Source organism: Varanus komodoensis, unplaced genomic scaffold (assembly GCF_004798865.1).
Source record: "Varanus komodoensis strain SLA01 unplaced genomic scaffold, ASM479886v1 scaffold105, whole genome shotgun sequence".
Lineage (NCBI taxonomy): Eukaryota > Metazoa > Chordata > Lepidosauria > Squamata > Varanidae > Varanus > Varanus komodoensis.
Genome location: NW_025335297.1, coordinates 98,765 through 118,093, shown reverse-complemented (window position 1 = coordinate 118,093; position 19,329 = coordinate 98,765). Strand labels below are relative to the sequence as shown.

The 19,329-nt window shown below is 49.2% G+C and overlaps 1 protein-coding gene across 2 annotated transcripts in view; it reads right to left on the bottom strand.

The window, feature by feature from the left end:
- ABHD16A (abhydrolase domain containing 16A, phospholipase) overlaps nucleotides 1-19,329 on the bottom strand; it is a 28,239-nt gene that overhangs the window by 2,314 nt on the left and 6,596 nt on the right. Inside the window, exons 3-17 of one of the 2 annotated variants that reach the window (XM_044419568.1) lie at nucleotides 19,148-19,214; nucleotides 14,426-14,512; nucleotides 13,604-13,689; nucleotides 12,830-12,903; nucleotides 12,200-12,304; nucleotides 10,539-10,653; nucleotides 10,220-10,321; nucleotides 9,524-9,587; nucleotides 8,955-9,004; nucleotides 6,752-6,875; nucleotides 6,401-6,505; nucleotides 4,095-4,158; nucleotides 2,212-2,268; nucleotides 1,923-1,985; nucleotides 637-713 (exon numbers count right to left, since the gene is read on the bottom strand). In XM_044419568.1, coding sequence (XP_044275503.1) covers nucleotides 637-713; nucleotides 1,923-1,985; nucleotides 2,212-2,268; nucleotides 4,095-4,158; nucleotides 6,401-6,505; nucleotides 6,752-6,875; nucleotides 8,955-9,004; nucleotides 9,524-9,587; nucleotides 10,220-10,321; nucleotides 10,539-10,653; nucleotides 12,200-12,304; nucleotides 12,830-12,903; nucleotides 13,604-13,689; nucleotides 14,426-14,512; nucleotides 19,148-19,214 — 1,240 coding nt within the window. The remainder of the gene's footprint in view (nucleotides 1-636; nucleotides 714-1,922; nucleotides 1,986-2,211; nucleotides 2,269-4,094; nucleotides 4,159-6,400; nucleotides 6,506-6,751; nucleotides 6,876-8,954; nucleotides 9,005-9,523; nucleotides 9,588-10,219; nucleotides 10,322-10,538; nucleotides 10,654-12,199; nucleotides 12,305-12,829; nucleotides 12,904-13,603; nucleotides 13,690-14,425; nucleotides 14,513-19,147; nucleotides 19,215-19,329) is intronic. The other variant, XM_044419569.1, reaches the window with a different exon arrangement.

Here is a 19,329-nt window from a genome sequence, read left to right as displayed (position 1 = left end):
CTCTGAGCACGTACTGCAGGGGGTCAGAACCTCCATCTCATGGGCCAAATCAGGTCCGTTGCTGGGACCACGCGTGTTCTGCCATACTCCTTTTCCCCAAGTTGTTGTTCATCCGGTGGCGCTTTCCTGAATACTGTGTAGTGTCGGTCTCTCCCGTTGGCTGCCCCATTCCAGAAAGCTGAAATGCCTCTTCTGAGGCATAGCTACTAGCAGTAAAAGCTTTACGATAAAACGGACAGGTGTTTTTGGCCCCGGCCCTGGGATGCTTCTCTAAAATACGTTAGACATTCCTGAGGCACAGAATGTCTTTCCCTCTTTTTCCTCTGCTAGGCAACGGTATCCTGCCCCCGGAAAAAAATTAGCATTAAAGAACAGGCTATTCTTCCGGAATAGGTAAGAGGGCCTTCACACTGACCTTGTTAACTCTGGCACCATCACAGAACTTAAACATTGCACCACATTTTTTGGTAGCATGCAAAATCACAGATCAATTGTCTTAAAAATATGCAGTACTTTGAACTTTTGGTGGTGCTTTTGTTCCATTACTAAACCTTCTGCTGGGACATCACACCTGTCCTGCTCATGCACTGCCGCTCACACAGGTGGGACGCAGGGCCTACGGGTGGAGCACTTTACCTTCCTCCATGGGCGTGGAGGCTCCCAGCCACTCCCGAACAACTCTCACGCCCTCTTCAGCCATGACTTTGGGATACCTAAGACAGGAATAAGATGGTTCAAAGAGCTTTTGATCAGCTCCAGCTTGCTACCTCAGAACCGGCACAGGGTGGGCTTGTTCTCCTTTCAAGGATGCCCTGGGTAGCCAAGTCAGTAATGATCAATTCAGCATAGATTTGTATTCAGTATTAATTGCATTTAGTATTCATTTATTTTCTGGCTGTATGGAAATGGAATATATGATACCATCATCACCAATGCATTCTTCAAAATGCTATATTAATGCACTCCTTTCAAGGCTAATCAGACAGGATCCAAAATGTGCCTGTTTGAACTTGGTTCTGGAAAAAAAGAATTAACGAACTGCAATTTAACTGCAATGCATGCACACAGGCATGCATTCATTCCCTGTACCAGTGCTCTTTGGGTGGTTTACAACAGATCAACCTAAATATGGCAACACTTGATCAGGGTGTAAGCACTGAGTCACTGTTAAATCTCAAGGAAGCAGAGCAGGGAGTTTTGAATCAGCATGGACAAAAGCTAAATCGGGAGGTCCTGGTAAATCTCTGAGTGATCTGTAATAGATTGGCAAGGATTTTGGGACTCCTCGCAGTCAATCGTTAGATGCTGGGGAACATGGGTGTGGGGAAGGACGCTGTTGCACTTATGTCCTGCTTATGGGATGCTGTGGGCAGCTGGCTGGCCACTGTGTGAACGAAACACGTGTGTGTGCTTTTAAAAGAGGGAGTGTTGCCCCAGGGCAGGCACCAAGAAAGATGTCTGGGTGAACACTGGCGTACATAGGCAGCGTATGGCCGACCGCTACTGTAAACAGTTTGGGCCAGGAGGTCTGAAAGCTCGTTTCCTCTGGAGTCTGTCTGTAATCTGTGTTTGTCAACTGAGGCCGTTAAGCGCCCATTCAGCAGAGAGGTGACGCTGTTGGGTACTAGAGACGGGGTCTTTTGCATAGTGGCACCTCAGTTTGTGGATTTCACCCCCTAAGCAGGCTACAGAGTTCTTTATTTACTGTCCTTTAGAGGGCTAGAGAGAAGAACATAGATCAGTTACGGCTTTATTGGTTAATATCGCTCTCTGATTTGCTATTGCTCTCTGGTTTTGTGGTCTTTTTTGCTTGTCTTTTGTTGACATATTTTTACCAACTTATTTTATTTGTAGGTTGCATTGAGCAATCTCTACGTAGAGAATCCATAAAACATACTAAATAAAAAATAATGTTCACTCACCTATGTGTCAGTAACTTCAAAAGCAAATTATTCCCTCTATTGGACATTATATCATCAGGAACTCTGGAAATGCAGGAGGGGACAGAATTAAAACAGTATGACTGGGTAATTTCTACCAAAGAGATAAGAGTCCTCCTGAATTATACAGGTTGCCTCTGCCCTGAAGGATGACAATTATATACAAACTACTTTTTAATTAACTCATCTTTAACATCTGAACCAGGCCAGACAGAGCTTAGCATTGCTGCTGGGGCATCTTCGTATCCTTCTTGACTGCTATTTCACTCACGTTGTGGTGATGATCTCATCCTTGGTTCTGCGCACCAGCAACACGGGCCCCTGATACCTGAAAAGTAAGCAATGGCAAAAGATGTGCTTTGTCTGGGAGGCACACCTGAAAACAACAAATGTTCCACACAACTAGTCACTGGCCCAGTTCGGCTGGCTATATCTCTGCTTTCTGGGCTGAGATACATATGAACCTTTGCGTAAGCCAGAATTAAACCAGGAAGTCTCTAATTAACCACCATTCCCCATTCATCAAAACCAGAAAAGAATAGTTATCAGCTTTGGAGCAAGGCAGGAGCCTGCTTCATATATAAGGAGATGCCGCTGTGGGCGAATTTCCCCTTGGAGCTTCTCTTTGTGGTGGCCACTGCAACTTTCGAATGTCCAAGCAGGGCATGGTAGGAGTGTGTCACCGCTGCTCATTCCATGAGAACCTGGAGAGGCTGGCTGTCCACCAGCTTAAAGCAGCCCACTGGTTTTGGGTGCCTTGTCAGCCACCTCAACAAGCCACCTTTGGCAGGTCTGCGCATAACAGGAAGCTAAGCCAAGCTCTTGCCATGCCCTGAACATCCAAAATGGGAGCTGCTGCCGCCGCCGCCGTGTTCATAAACCCTTCAGGGAAATCCATGCATGGGGACTTCGTATTATGTGCAAATCAGGTCAGGATCTTAAACCAACTTCTAAGGGGTTTGCTTTAAAACTGGTAATCATGGTTCCCCATTTCCCCTGACCCAGATTAGAGACTTGTTGGTTTAGTTACAGCCTGTACCTGGATGTACTGGCAAATTCTACACATTCTGTGCGGAACCCTGTATACCAGGGGTGCAGAATTGGAATTGGGTGGGGGACTAAACTGTTCCCCACCAAGCCCTCTCTGGGTTGGATGACGTCAACCTCCCCACGGACTCCGGCCATTCTCCACACTGAGAGAAGCATGGAGCTCCATGACCCTCCCAAGGTGGAAAAAGGGACTCAGGCGATGCTGGGAGAAGCGGCTGCTCCAGCAGAGCCTCTGGCTCTGCACAGCACGGCAGGGGGCCCCACGCACTGGCCAGGGCAAGAGCAGAGACTCCTCCAAGGCGCAGGCCTGGATGCTCTGCCCTGCCTCCTGGGGTGCTCTGCAGGCCAGAGGTCCCACATCCTTGCAGTATTTCATGGCAGCCCCATAGTGCTGAACCCTAACCCTGCCGTGGACGTGGGCGCGACCAGGCCTACTTTCGTGCCCCTGCAGCCTGCCGAAGGGCCACTTCATCAGCCGTATTTCCAAGTCTCTCTCCTCAGAACCCTTTCCAGATGTGTTTCCAGGCAGTGAGAAAGGCAGAGCTGTGCAGTAAAGCCAATCTTCCTTAGCTCCTTTCATTTTCCAGCCCCCTTCCTCAAAGTGCACAATGGCGTTTATAATAAAGTGTAGGATTTGAAGACCGTGGCAAATGAGGCAAAGGGCATTCCACTCACATAATGCGGTCCCCTTCCTTGCTTCTCCCTTGCATACCACTCCGGGGCACATTTGGAGAGGTGCAGGAGGAAGGGAAGAGTTTGATCCACCAGCAATGCCAGTTCCACTGCATACAATCCTGCAGGACAGCCTTTCAGCTCATTTTCACATCCCCTTATTGTGGACGAGCATAAAAACAACAACAAATCCCAACCTTGTTTGTTCATTGGACTCTACTTTCATCCTGCCCAGTGGCAAAATTCCTCTGGGCAGATTACCAACACTATTGCTGCTGTCACATAAGATAAGCTGCCGTCACATCTGGCCCTTCCTTCCTTCCTTCCTTCCTTCCTTCCTTCCTTCCTTCCTTCCTTCCTTCCTTCCTTCTTATTTCTGCCAGTGCCCTTCAGTGCTCAGCCTTTCCCTCTGCAAGCTCCCTGCCCACTTACCAGCAAAGCTGCTCCCCATTGTTCAGGTTCAGATGTTGCCGCACTGTCCGGGTGACCAGGCCCCCTGCAGAACAAAGGAAAGACGTTACGTCCGCCTTTTCTTCCACAAGCGTGATCCTCACGCAAGCCCTCCCCACACACCCGTAACTCCTGGCTGGACTGTTTTCAAACTGCAAATCATGCAGTGGAGGCGTGGAGAGGCCTGGACAGGGATGGGGGGCAATGGATGCCTATGGCCCACTGGCACATCAGACAGCCTTGGCCTGTTTGGATGATTGCAAACAAAAGGAGAGAAAGTTCTCAGGTGCCCAAAGCTTTTTGGAATAAAACTTCTCCCTTCCTGGGGGGCCAGATGTCTTCTTCATCAAAAGAGATACTGGGACATTTCAACACAGAAGAGACAGCAGGATTCTTTTGTGATATACCTGAAGACAGGAAAGTGGTCCCTGAGGAAGGATTAGGAATTGCATCTTCTTTTGCAAGATACAAGACTGGGTATCAAACTGGCTTTACCCATCCCTAGTTTGGAAAGACACGTGGGCGGAGGGCAGTGAAGGCCATGCAGTCCCATGCATGGGGAGGGAGCAAATGCTTGGAAAGCAGGGTGTCCTATGTTCAATTCCTGGCACCCCAAGTTAAAATAGTCTCAGGTGGAAGGCTGGGAAGCCTTGAAGATCCACTGCCAGTTGGAACAGATGAGGAGTAGGCACCTGCAGAAGCTCTGCAGACGCTTTGGATTACAATTCCCACAATCCCTGACCATTGGTCAGTGCCGGCTGGAACATACGGGAGTTGTGCTTTAAACCATCTGGAAGGGGCCACGTTGTCCACCACAGAATGGTCAGTGCTGGGGCAGGCAGATCAGTTATTCGATTCCAGATAAGGCAGCTGCACGTCTGTGTTCAAGCCCCTGTGGATTCCATGAAGCTTACCCCGAAGCGCTCAAAGAATCAAAGAACGATAGAGTGGGAAGGGGCCAAGAGGGCCACGGGGTCCAACCCCTGCGCAATGCAGGACTCAAGTTCAACCATCCCTCTCAGATGGCCTTTTAGTCACATCCTGAATGCCTCCAGTGTGGGAGAGCCCACAACCTCGCTGGGCAGCTGGTTCCACTGTCGTGCTGCTCCAACAGTCAGAAAGTTCTCCCGATATCCAGCCAGAATCTGGCTCCCTGCAACTTGAGCCTGCTATTCCATGTCCTGCACTCTGGTAGGGGCGAGAAGGAACCTTGTCCTTCCTCTGTGACGGCTTTCGGGTACTTGCAGAGTGCCATCTTATCTCCCCTCGGTCTTCTCAAGGCTAAACCTGCCCAGTTCTTTCAATTGCTCCTCATAGGGCTTTGTCTCAGTCCCCAGATCATCACTTTCTCTAAACCTTTTCATTGAGGTGTTATTCACTAACTCAACACATCTTCTGTACCCCTCAAACACATGCTAAGCATGTACATTCCTAAAAACAAATAATTACAAGTACACCACACATTTTCAAGTGCCTGGTCCTCCAAAAGGAAAATCTTTTGGTGACCCACCCTTACCACCCGCTGCTCGGGAAAGCTCAAAAGCAAACCCTCCACAGGAACCATGGATGTCACACACCCATCCACTGTTGTGGGTAAAACTGTGAGGGGTCAGAAAGGGTCCAAGCGGGAGCTGGTGAACAGAAGGAGCATGTAGGGGTAGGGACACAGCACTAACTCCAAATAGGTTGTCACGGCACCAGGAGAAATACTTCCACCTCTCACTGAAACCCGCCATGAGATTTGGGAAGAGAGTTATGGCAATAGGCCATAGCATGTGACTAAAGACCAAGAACTATGGTGACGGGACAGTAAAACCTCCCTATAAAGTCAGATCTCCCAAACCACAGAAGACAGACGCACATCCCCAGGGTGACTGGCTAGGGGAGACAGTGACCTCCTGTTGCGACTGACAAGGCTCTAGGGAAACCTTCTCAGGGATGACACAGTATCCCACAAGTGCGTAATATGGAGGTTGACCCTTCCAGGATTGTTCTGAAGCAGCTTTGCCAGCCTGGTACCCTCTAAATGCACCGCCCGCAACTCGCGTTGGGTCTGGAAGAAGGGAGAGTTCTTCCCCACACATCTGGAGGGCACCAAGCTGGGGAAGGCTGTGCTCTGATGTCGTGTACCTTAAGTGGTCTGAGCGTGAAGAAGAAAAGAGGTGCTGTCTATCAAGGATTGACTCATGGCATGAGAGAGGACCTGGGCAGATGTGGGTCCTTTTAAAAGAGTGTCTCTAAACCATTTGACCATAAAAGGATGTGCATTTTTTGAACTTTCCCCTTACTCCAGCTTTCCGGCATGACCTTGAGGGCAAGAGGAACGAGGTCATCGAAGGACGCGTCCAGAATAAGGCCGCTGATATCTGGGTATGACATGGCGGCCCAAGTGGCTGTCATAGGGAGAAAACAGAAAGAGAAGGGGGCAGTTACTATGTGAATGAAATGTGGGAATGATGAAGCAGGGGCGTATCAAGAGGCCTTAAAGCCACCTGCTCCTCCACCCTGATTCAAAGGTATGAAGCATTCCCATCGTCGATGGAGCTCTCCCACTCTCAGGTATGTGTCATTCCATCTCAAGGGAACCCCTCGCGCGGGCCCAGCCCGACCCGGCGGCTCCCACCGGCCTTGTTCGGTACCTGTAAAGCCCCCAATGGACCAGGCATAGAGGAGGATGTCCTCGGGAAGGAAGCCCAAGCGGTGGATGGCGTACTGCATCACCACGTCCATGGCATTGGCCTCGTTCTGTGGCAGCGGCACTCCCTGAGGCAGGCCGGGGGCAAAGGTTAGTGCACAGAGAAGCTGGAAGGGAGAACTTTCGAGGGAGAACAGCGGGGCAGAGAGCCTGATCGGGGAGATCCTGGCCTTCCTTCCTCTTGGCTTCACTGCACGAAACCCCTTCCGGTATGTGCTCTCGGTGTCCTGACTTGCCTCTTGAGATCAGGCCTCACTCCCACGCCAGGCTGCTCACTCCTGGCACTGGGAAGTTCTGGGCATGATTCCATCCTTAGGGCTGAGCTATTTCCCAAACACCTTGAGACCGTTTTGCAGGGCAGTGCTGCATATTACAAGTACTACAGGAAATTGGCATTTTCCATAGTGGAAATGTATATGCAAAATCACAAATGGCATGGCCCTTAATGACAAGCATAGCATAGTTAGGCCTTCCTCAGTGCAGAATAGATTAGGCTTAAATCAATAGTCCTGCTGCTGAAATAGGGAGTCTCTTCATAGCTTTAGGCCTGATTGAACAACACAGCGGGTGATCACAGGATAAGAACCCAAAAGTAGCACAGTATGCATGGCCACCATTTTGAATATGCAACCTCTGAGCAGGGCAACTGGGAGCTGTAGCATGTTGCACCAGCTTGCCCATTGTGGGATAATCAATAATCAGACAACCCACAGTTAATCCCCCAATTAATCAAGAGTTAAACCTGGATTAACCCTTGATTAACCCACAATGGCTGGGTTCACATGACATGCTGTAATCCAATAGGAAATACAGAAATGTAAATAACAACAACACTCAAAATTGCAGCTTCCAGCACCCCGTATACTCTGCAGCTAGCCATGGGTTAATCAATTTACCCTATGATTGGGTAAAGAATATCAATTAATGCTATTATCAGGAAATACCTGATTTCATTTTAACAGATTTATGGTGTGGGAATTTAAAAGCTTCAAATTCTCCGAGGCAGCCTCCGTAAGGACACAATAGTATCTTAGAAAACAGAGATCCAGGTGTGCCGAGAGCAAACAAATGATTTGTTTTGCTTGGGAGGGTATAAACATGCGCCACATGAAGAACGGGGCCTTTCAGGGCAGAAGGGAGAAACAAAACCATCTAGAGGCCTGATACTTCATGAAAGGGGCCGACATGGCTCACCTGACACTGTAATAGTAGCGGAGGTGATTTATCTGCCATAACGCCAAGACTGTGAAACCGAGATACCTGACACTTGGCATGCATGCTGCTGGGGCCTCGGGGGTTATTCGGCTTTTAAAATGCATCACTCAACTAGAATTAAGTAAAGTGTGTCGGTGTGATGGCACACCTTCAGTTCCAGAGTCAATGCAGGCTGCAGCCACAGGAAAGCAGGGGCCAAGGGGCAGAGATACATCCCTGACTCCCCTGCCCCTCAACTGTGGCACAGGCTTCCTCTGGGGGAACAGGGCGGCAGACCCCTCCCTCCGGGAGATGCTGTGGCAGGGGGCACGCCTGGGGCTGCCAGCCAAGGCGACATCGCTCTGGCAGGGCAGGCCCCCCGAGTCCAGCTCTGACATCCGTGTCAGCTTGCATGAAAGGCCAGCTGTACCCAACCAAGGGCTGCTCCACCTTGTGCAAAATTGGGCCCATCTGCCAGTTAGAAAAAAGGCAGCACGTTTAACTGCCCTTCTGTTCAGACTGATAGCTCTTAGGCTCGTTTGGCCAAACAGCTGCACTTCTAAGTGTGCACTGATCACTTTTTATTCTTCGCACAGCACTCTCGAACACCCAGTCTGGTGCTCGCAGTGTGGCATTCTATTGCTACATATCAGATGGTAACAGTGCAGCTTTGCTGTGGGAGGGCTAATAGTGCTGGTATCCTACTCACGTTTTCAAAGGAAAATGGGAAGTGCAGAGAGAAATTAAGCTCAAATTCCCAAAATTATAAGTGAAGGATACGTGCTTAAAAGGAATGAGTGTGCGGAGGTGGAGGTCTTTCTCATGCACAGAGTTAGGCAGGCCCCACCCCAGCTCTACACAAATTTATCTGACTCTGAACGGGTCTGTCAATATTGGATTTATTTGGATGCCATCAACCAGCTGACACAAATAATAATCTTGGTATCACTCACTGTGCTGCCTGCAAATCCAGGGTGATTCCATCCCAGCACTGAATATCCAGCTACAAGACAGAAAAGGAACTGAAAAATTGGAAAAGGGCCAGGAAAATACACAGTATCCCAGGCTGAGAAAGAGTTGGGCCAAGTCTGCTCTCCCTTTCTGCATTTGGAAAGAAACGAGAATGGTTACATACAAGAGCAGGTGAGCACACCAGCAAATTTTAGCTTCAAGTTCAAGGTCAAGTCTTAACAAAGGCATTTCAAAGTTTTATTGAACTGGGAAGAACGGAACAAAAGCCGGAAAGTGAAAGTTGGGGGAAGGGAGTACATGGGTTGGATCCCGACCCTGGGCCAGAGGTCCAAAGCATACTGAGCAAGGGCACCTGCTCACTTTATGTGACTAAAGAGCAATTTGCTACGAGTACAAAGGGGCAAGCTGAATGGAAGGGAATCCGTTGCGGTGAATCCAAAAAGATGCTTTTCCCTTTCAAAACAGAGCAATGAAAAGGTCCAGGACAACCTTCTATTATGCTAACACTTTGTATGGGACACAAAACTAAACAGGACGAAAGGGACCATACCATCTAGGGGAGTGGAAAGGCAGCCAATTTCATAGAAGCCTGCATTTCCTTCACAGCAAATCACCTACAGAAACGAAAAACAGGGAGGGGTTACTTTGAAAGCCAGCAGGAAACTAATGCACCACAATCTAGAATTGCAAGGGCTTCCCCCTCTTCCTGCCTCCAGGCAGTGTCCTATGCATGCTGATCAGCCGAGCCTGCCAAAGAAGTAACACCGATTATGCGCTAGCTCTGTGGCTCTGGTTGGTAAATTAACTGGGGACACTGAGGAGATGGATTAGTCCCAGAAGACGAGCACTGAGAATGAAGAACCATTGACTACTTGGGCAGCCTCCAGAGGATCACCCATCTCCACCTAAGAGGCCAAGCCAGCTTCCTTGTGTGGCAGCCGCATGGTTACCAACATGCCTGGTTGCCACAGGTGACTGGGAAATTCACGCAGGTGAGAGGACACCAGAAGCAGGAGGAACTGCTCTGTCACTCCTCTGGCACCCTGTGTGGTTTTCATGCTAGCTGTGGAGGAAGGAAATTGCTTTCCTCTGTAACCAGCATGAAACCACTGACTGCAAGCCTCTTATGACTAGCAGCCTTTGTGGTCCCTTTTATGGAGTTGTTTTTCTATAGAAATGGGGAGTACGGAAGCCAACTGGTGACAGGATCTGTGGAATTCAGCACTGTTATTTGGTACCAACTCACCAGTTTCTGGCCTTGTGGCTCTGATGTCTCTCTCCGGTCCATGAACATGGTGTCGATTTCATTTCCATCACACGTGGCCAGCTTTGCTCGTTTCCCATTGCACTGCAAAGAGAAGAAGAGAACATTGACTGGGAATGTCTGCTGCCTTTCTTTAACCGCCGCCAATGCCTGGCTTCTCAGGGAGACAGGCTGGAGCGGAAAGCCTGAAGCTGGGAAATGTGTTAACTGGGAATGGCGAAATGGTAGAAGCGCCACCTGCAGGCCGGCGGGGGCTGGGTAGGTGGACGGGAGCCTAGAATCTCAGCCAGCAAATACTCACCTCCTCCACCAGTCGGGCTTGTCCTTGAAGCAAAACAGGCATAAGGGCCTTTTGCAGCAGGTACATGGAGCCTGGGTATAGCATGCGCCGCCCAAAAGTGTGCGCCACTATATAGCTATTGAGAAAAGAGGAGAAAAGGGGCTGGAGTCTCTTGCAAGATGGAAGTCTCTTGTCCAGCTCTGCACTGGGGATTTTCTTTTCCTGCAACAGCTTCAGCGCAATTCTCCCTGCAGTATCGGATGCCCATTTCTAGGCAACTCCTTACATGAACCGTCTCTGCCCACGTGGAAAGGAAGGATAACCTGCAAGACCCTCTGGGTAGTAAGTGACTTATTTACTGGCTGATGACAACAAATATGTAACAGACACTGTTGCTCAGTTTTTATTTTCTGTAGTTAAGAGCCATAAGGATATTCTCCAGTCCTAAATGCAATATCTTGGGAGATGTCTTAAAGATGCTACTGTATTTAGGTTTTATATATGTCAAGCAGTTGTCAGACTAATTTTTTTTAATAGCCATGGATTATGTTTTATAGATCATCTGTGTTTTAATTGATTATTTGTGCCTTATGTGGTCTGTGACCATATAACAAGTGAATGGATGTTTATGAATGATTATGAAGGGTGGAAAAGCTAGCAAGACAGAAAGTTACTTGGCTCTCATCGTCCCAGCTGCCAACGAAGCAGGACCCACACAGCAGACACGCCTGATCAGCCACGATAGCAAAGGAGTAACACAGAGCGCCTAGACGGGCTCCCCAAATCCCGGCGCTTGTCCCGCTTGCCAGTGCACAGCCACATCGAAGTGGCACCCAGAGCTTCACTGTCTTTGTTCCACATCCCATAGGAACAGCCAACCACCCACTAGAAGGCATCCTCCCAACATTTCCAGTCATTCTCTCACAAATGATTCTCCCCCATTGCTAGACAATTTCTAGGAACTCTGCTTAATATACTGAAGCTTGTCACAAACACCTTTGCAATGATCCTCATCTCTCAAGATTTATGGCTGGCCTTCTGTTTCCGGGCCACAGCTGAAACAAACATGCCAATTTCCATCGCTACTGTATACTCCCGTTCTTTAATGAACTCACAGGACATTAATTTACCAAATTCATGAAGGTCTTTACAATATGAAGCTGCTACTCCTAACTTTCAGAATACAGCTATATGAGAAAGGCTGAACGACACCTTGAAAATAATCACTACAACATACTACAATCAAAATTGACTGACTAATCAGTTCCCAGGTGTTAACTCTTCCTTTGACTTCTCAAACAGCCTTAGGCATGACAGCGGTATGCCGTATCTTTCCATGTCATTCTGAAGCAGGAAGCTGCCTGGCACTTCATAGCTAGTCCTCAGCTGGAGGCCAATGAGCACTTCTGTGTGCCGAGATTCCACATGTCCTCCTCTTGGGCCAGCCATTCAGTATCTTTCCTTCTCAACATTCTGCCCTCTTCCTCCATTAGCCAACTGGAAACTGTCGAGCAGCCAGCTGGTCCTTCAGCACTGAACTCACACTGCAACAGGCCCCAGCACAAGCCCTGTTGATGTGCAGACTGCTGAGCAGCCTTACATCCACACTACTCTGGGTCTGCACAAGCTCTCTGTTCCCCCAGCCACACTCACAAAGGGCAAAGCACGAGCAAGAGGTATACCTGGCAATCTGGCAGGGCATCTTCTTGACAGCATGCAGGAAGCCATTGACAGTGCTTCGGTGCTTTGGTTCCGGCCGCAACAGGGGAACGTTTCGTGAATCTGACCTGTGGGGGTTACAGGTCAGGACAAAGTTGGAAACTACCGCACTGACTTCATTCAGAGAGGAGAGTCTGTGTCATGGCTACTGCAAGAGAAGCCGAGAAGTGCACAAAATCAAACTATCTTGCCCCATCTCAAGAGATTACAAAGAAAGGGTGCACATCAGAAAAGGGAATTCGTGTGCATTGTCCACTGAATGTGCAAAGTCTCCAAGGGACAAATATACACAGTGACTGAGAAATGTCCAAAATATGTAACTGATGGTCAGATGTGCTTCATGTTGGCTGGCTAATATGCACATACCCCCAGAGCCATTCATATGAGCATTCCTCTAGATGTCTGGTGAATGTGGGCAATGGCTGACACGCATCGTCTCACATCAACTACACACAAGAGCGAGGAAGTCTGCTGCTTGCTTTTCTAAGAAAGAATTACTAGTTTCATTTCTGGAAAGGGAAAGAGGGTTGGAGAGAAGAGAGGCTATACGAGAGATGGGAAGGCTCTTGGCAGTTCGCTCTCCCACAACCCACCGGCTTGTTGCCTCGTCCCACCGAAAGTCCACAGGCCAACTCCGGAAGTCAAAGTTGTAGCTGGCAAGTTTCTTCTGCAAGGAAGAAAAGAGAAGCTGATGGGAAAACCACCCTGATGAAAGTAGGATCAACCTTTCAGACAAAGGCTGGGTGTGAGATAAACTTCCTCTGTTTTAAACTTGCACATGAGATTCTACCATAGGATCAAAGAATGTGCAAATAGATCCAGACAGAGGTAGAGTACAGCACAAAACGGCACTTCCCATCACAGAAAAGCTATTGTAAGGACAAAGAGGTGGTCTACCTAGATAGTAGCTAACAGGACTGGAAGCCTGAGAAGCAAAGGACTGCAAGCACCAGAGTCACTGGAGGGCACAGATGGACCACCATTATTGCCAGGGCTGACTCATGCGGGGCCGCCTGGACGCTGGACTGCAGCTCCTGTCCACCCTCATCATTGCCCACGTTTGCAAGGAGTGATGGGGACTTCAGACCAGCAACTCCTGCAGGGGCTCCAGTCACCACCCGAGTCTTATCGAGTCATCGGAGGGGAGCTGGGAGTCTAACACAGGCCGGCAAGAGCTTCTTGGAGTTCCTGGCCCAAGTATGTCAGCTCGTTCAGCTTTAGACTGAAGTGGATACGGGGGACATAGCCTTCGTTGTTTAGCCACAGCTGCTCCCATGCAATAGGCATAGCTCAGATTCACACTGACGTGCAAAGGTTTTCGGATTAGCATCCGATCAGGATGGTGCCTGAGTCAGACCCACTCCTACCTTGTGCTCAGACGTGCCATACCGGTGTGCGTCCTCAAGGATGGTGATGAACTGGATGTACTGAGGGTTTGTCCAGCGACCGATACCTGGGAAGAAGAGGCAGCACTTTTGTGACGGAAGCTTTGCCACCCCCTTTGCGTGGAACCCTCTTGGAAGAAGCATGCTGGGAAGGGCAACACCCCCCCCCCTGGCCTTTTCCGTGGCTCCCAACGACCCACCATAAAAAGTAGCAGTTTGAGCTGCAGCAAAATCAGGTCAGTTTTAAAGAAAACGGGTTCTTCTGTGCTGCATGCTGCCAAATGTTGGCAGCAAAATGAGCAGCTGGAGGGCGGGGCTGTGTCTCCCAATGGGTGCATAGGTGTGATAGAGAAACTGGGCCCCAGACCTTCAGAGGGTGCCCACGCTTGGCCTACACAGTGCCACCTCTCCTCTCCTTCACAGCTCTCCTCAGAACCCCTCATCTAGGACGAGGCACCCCAGCATTCTGTTCACACAGTGGCAAACCAGTGGCCTTGGGAATCTCTTTGCTGGAGCCTTTGGCTGAGCAGCAACAGCATTCGGTGCTCTTGCACATTTTCCTTCCTCACTGGCTTCTCTTTTAGTCCCCCACCCTCTGCATAGTTGACGTTTCAGTGGAAAGCTCCATGGGGCAGGGAGTTTTTAGTTTGCTTTTATTACCCTGTAAAGTGCACACATCGTGAAAGCGTGCTTTTGTTTTTACTATGTAAAAGTAGATGTTCTTATTCTCAGTATCCAGGGAATTCATGGCTCCTTGATTTACGACCCAGATTCCCAACCCTTCAGATCCCAGGAGGCACTCACCTCGGAGGCAGGCAATCCCAGCCAACAAGAGCAGCATGGTCCCCGCATAGTGAGAGAAAGCAACAACCTTGGACATCGTTAAATAGCCTAGAAAGAGAGAAAAAGACACACACACACACACACACACACAATTAATTTCCTTGTATTGATGAAACGGTGTTTGAAAAAATAACAGCTTTCTCTGACCAGGTGCCTTCCAGACGTTTTTAACTACAACTCTCATTATCCCTGAGCATTGGCCACCCTGGATGGGGCTGATGCAGGTTGTCGTCCAAAAATATCTGGAGGGCGTCAAGTTTAGAAGGGGGATTTATGCTCTGTTGTGGGAAGGATAACACAAGTGCCTATTTTACCATGCCTGTGTGTGTGTGTGCGCACACATGTGCATGCATGTACATGCATATGAGAGAGGGAGTCAACTGGCACAACAGCTTCCCAGCATGCACACTTAAAGAAACCAGTGCTCCCATTTGCAAACTTGCAAGAACATCCACCACCAGTGGTGCGTCCAGGGCACACAGACCCTTTTAGCTTTTACACCAAAGGATGACACCATCTCATTAGCTTCCAGAAAGAGGTGGTCCCATGTGCCTTCAGACCGTGTTCTTGGACCTGCTGATTTCGTTAGCTACCCTGAGTCAATAGCAAGCTGCAGGATTTTTTTTTTTTTTAAATCAAGTGGGATCTGCGACAAAATTTCGCAGCACAGTCTCAGTTCCTAGCAGGGAAGCTTCTGCTTGAGGTTCCTGCCTGCAAGACAGCCACGCCTTCCTCTAGGATCATATAAGCTGCAAGAAGCTTCAAGCAAGGCATTCCAGCCCCCTAGCTCATCTTTTTTCATTTCAGTCTTCAAGCCTAATAATAAAAATCCCCTAAGTACTGCTCATGCCTACTGAGGGCAAAAGAATAGCCTTGCTCTGCCAATGGCAGACTCCAGGGTTCTTCCGCAGAAGATTGCATCTCCCTCAGGGGCTCAGCTTTGGCAGAAATCCTATTAGCACTCACAACCTGAGTTCACCACTGCACAGGGTGACACACGAATGTCATGTGTAACACAAAAACATGTCTACCAGATGCAGCACATGGCTCCTATGTCAGTAGGGCTCCTAATCCATTGCAGTTTTTCACTGTGGCTAGTTCCTATAATGTTCAAAGGAAAAGCTGGAATGGAGTCTCCCCCAGCCTAACCCCTTGGCCTGGAAGCTACCATGAGCTTGAAGCATGGTGCCTTTTAAACAAATTATTTCAAGCTGCAGGACAGAATCATAGAATAGGAGGGTTGGAAGGGGCCAAGAAGGCCACTGGGTCCAACCACCTGTTGTTGCAGGACATCAGTGTACACCATCCCACTAAGATGGATGTCCAGTTTCTTTTTTAATGTTTCCAGAGTGGGACAGCCCACCACTTCGCTAGGCAGCTGGTTCCACTGTCATGTTGCTCTGACAGTGAGGAAGCTTTTCCTGATATCCAGCCTGAATCTGGGTTGTCACAACTTGAACTGATTATTCTACACTCTGGCATCAGCAAGAAGGGAGCTTGACCTTGCTCTCTGTGAGGTACTTCTAGACGGATATTATGTCCCCGCCTTCTCTTCTTCAGGCTGAACATGCCCAGTTCTCTCTGTCTCTCCTCACAGGACAATGTTTCCAAACCCTGGATCGTTTTTGTTGCCCTCCTCTGGACTCTTTCTAGTTTTTCTGCATCTTTCTTAAATCTTGGTGCCCTGAACTGGACACTGTATTCCAGATGAGGCTCTCACATAGCTCAGCAGACAGTCTGGGGAAACTCATGTATAACAGTGTCATTGTTTGTTAAATCTGACCTCCTCAGGGGAAAAATAAGTACTCAAGATGGTTCAGCTATTTATACATGTAAAAGCTAAGGGTGTTGAAGTGGTGGTGGGGTATGAGCTGTATTTAGATAGGAGGCAACTGGGAGCCCCTTGTAGGCTGCTCTGAGTTCACTCCCATTCAAGTCCTAAACAGGCCTCAGCCTGCTTAGCTTCTGAGATCCAATGAGACTCGGTGGCTCAGGGTGGTTGGCTGTAGGAGCCTTCTAAATTAAAAGTACAATGGACTGCCAGGAGTACATACTTTTAACAAACATTCTATCTACATCAGGCTTTTATTAGGCTAAGTGGTGTTGATGTATTAATAGGCAATAAATATAGCAGAACCTTTGCTATGTCTGTAAGGGCACGATGCTGTGGTCCCCCATCATTGTCTGGGGGGCACAGGATTACCTGGAGTCCCATTCTGAGTCTTGCAACCTCAGAAATGGGACTCTGCACATGGAGCCCCTGCCCTGTTTGCAGCCACTTGTAGAAAGAACGGCACCAGCTGCCTCTCTGAGCTCAGAAATCAGCCCTGGAGAGGAAGGGGGCGTCTGCTGTGGTGGGGGGCAGGGGGAGTGGGAGGAGGTTGGGGCCACAGCAGGTGCTGAATGCAGAAGGCGCCCCAGCGCCCTTCCCTCCTGGTTTGTGGCGCTTCGTCTGAGCAGCCAGGAGCAGCGACCTAGATGAAAGGCAGGGCCAAGATGGTGGAGAGCGCTGTCTCTGCACTGCAGGCCCTGCCTGGGTGCACAAAAGCCTCTGTGTTCAGAGCACGGCCAGCAAGGGACCACCGGGCACTACGGGACTCGCACAGGATCGCACTCTCAGAGGCAGAGCTGTGACGCAGGAAGCCCCTCACTCCACAGGCCAAATCTCCCCTAGTCAGGCACCTCCTTTCTTGGCTGGCTGGCTGCTCCTTTGCATAAGGCCACAAGGACGTTTGAGGTGGCACTTGCGGGGTCCGAGGGAGCACATGGAATGCTCTGCGCCAGGCACCATTCCCCACCACAAGGGACCCTTTGTCTGGCAGGGCAGAGCAGCTGCATCGCTGTATAGGGCAGCTCACCCTCTGTCTTCCCCTGTGGAAGAACGATGCTCCTCTACAAGCAATTGCGCCGAAAATGTGTTGTAAACAGACAGACAGCTCAAGCATCTCATAGCCAAGGTACTCTCTTTTCTTCATATTAAACCCACATGGATATTTCACTCTCTTCGGGAGCAAAGATCAGCCATCTCTGAAGCATTGTTCTGGGCATGCTTATTGACCTGAGGAAGGTCTCACGGAGAGATGCCACAGGAAAATGCCTGTGGCAGCGGGAAGTATTGGGACTGGCTGATCAGTCCACCACTGCCAAACTCAAACGCTCAGCAGGAGTTGTTTGAAGGAGACAGGACAACACAGGTAAGCCCAAAGATACAATAGGCAGTCTGCTGAAGGGGAACACAATTGACAGAAGAGCTTCATGGGGTGCTGATCTGTTTCTGAGACTGAAGAGCCTAGGGGAATCCTTTTCTCAGGCCTCCAGCTCAAGAGCCACATTTGGCAGGGAAATGGCCTTCTCTGGCGCTCCCTGCTGAGCGGGGTGGGGATGGTCCCCTCTCTGCTGTCCTTCCTGGGGAAGCAAACGTGTTCTCATTCAGGCAAGGCTTCTGCAAAGGAGCTGGCCAACTGATGAAGGGTTTTTGTTTTGGTTGGCTGGGTGCTATTCATTTTCTTTATGATTATGCTTTCCAGTGGTATTTTAATTAATTTATGTATTAAGATGCTGTTTTTAACGTGCCTGTTACTGGGTTTTTTCTGCTTGGTCTTTGCAGTAAACTGCCTTGAGTGCCATTTTTTCTTTTTGATTCCAATCAATCAAACAATAGAGAAGTACAAAGGACTTATTTATTAGATTTATATCCTGCCTTTTTCTATCAAGGAATTCAAGGCAGCTTACATAATTCTCCTGCTGCTCTCAATCTTATCCTCACAATGACAGCCCTGTGAGGGAGGTTGGGCTGAGAGTCTGTGACTGGACCAAAGTCACCCAGTTGGCTCCACGGCTGAGCGGGGACTAGAACCCAGATCACCCAAGTCCGAGTCCTGAGTTCTTAACCACTACACCACATTGGCTCACCAGCAACTTCAATCCAATCCTGACAGCATAGCAGAAATTTCAGCAGAGCCTAGCATTCACTGCCTTGTGCAGACACTGCCCTACGCTGAGTGGGATGGTGTAAATTGGTGACCTTCAACGCACTTTCCAGCTCATCTGCATCTTTCTTAAACGGTGGTGCCCAGAATTGGACACAGTACTCCAGGTGAGGCCTAAACAGTGCTGAGTTTCATACTGGTTTCTGTGTCTGTGCTGTTTCATTTTAGCATTGTTTTGGTGAAATTCACGTAACTAACTAAATAAATATACAAATAAATAAGAAGGTCTATCGAGTTGAGTACCTTCTTCATTGTGTGGAAGCAGTTTTCCAAGACTCCTTGGGAACCAAAGTTCAATTTGGATGCCTGGAAGTACTTCCTAACAGTTAGGACCCCAAGTGTATGGAATGGGCTTCCACGGGAGGTGACCGAAGCCCTGTCGGTGAGGTTGTTCAAGGATAGGCTGGACATGCACATGGTGGGCATGTCATGAGTGGAGCTGGCTTGAGCCAGGGGTCAGACTAGATGACCTAGGAGACCCCTTCTGACTCACTCTGTTTCTGTGTTCTTTTCCCCTAGCCCCAGCCTCAAGCTGCCTAGGATTGAACCCGCAACCTTCTGCATGCAAAGCAGGTGCTCTGGCCGGCAAGCTACAGCCCCTCCCCATTAGTCTCCTAATGACAGAACCTCTTTAGAGTTACCCTCAAGCCAGCACTTCCCCCCAAGGCATTCACACAGAGAAGCAGTTCCATACCTTTTCTGTACAGGTAAAACACAGCAAGTGGGGAGGAATAATAGGAAATGGACCACAGTACGGAAGCCTGCAAGGACAGAGCAAAGGAAGGGTGTAAGTTACACAGAAAACCAACATTTCCAATAGCCATGCCACAGGCAGGGAAGGGGCAATGGCAGGTGCACTGGGTCAAAAGCAGCAGA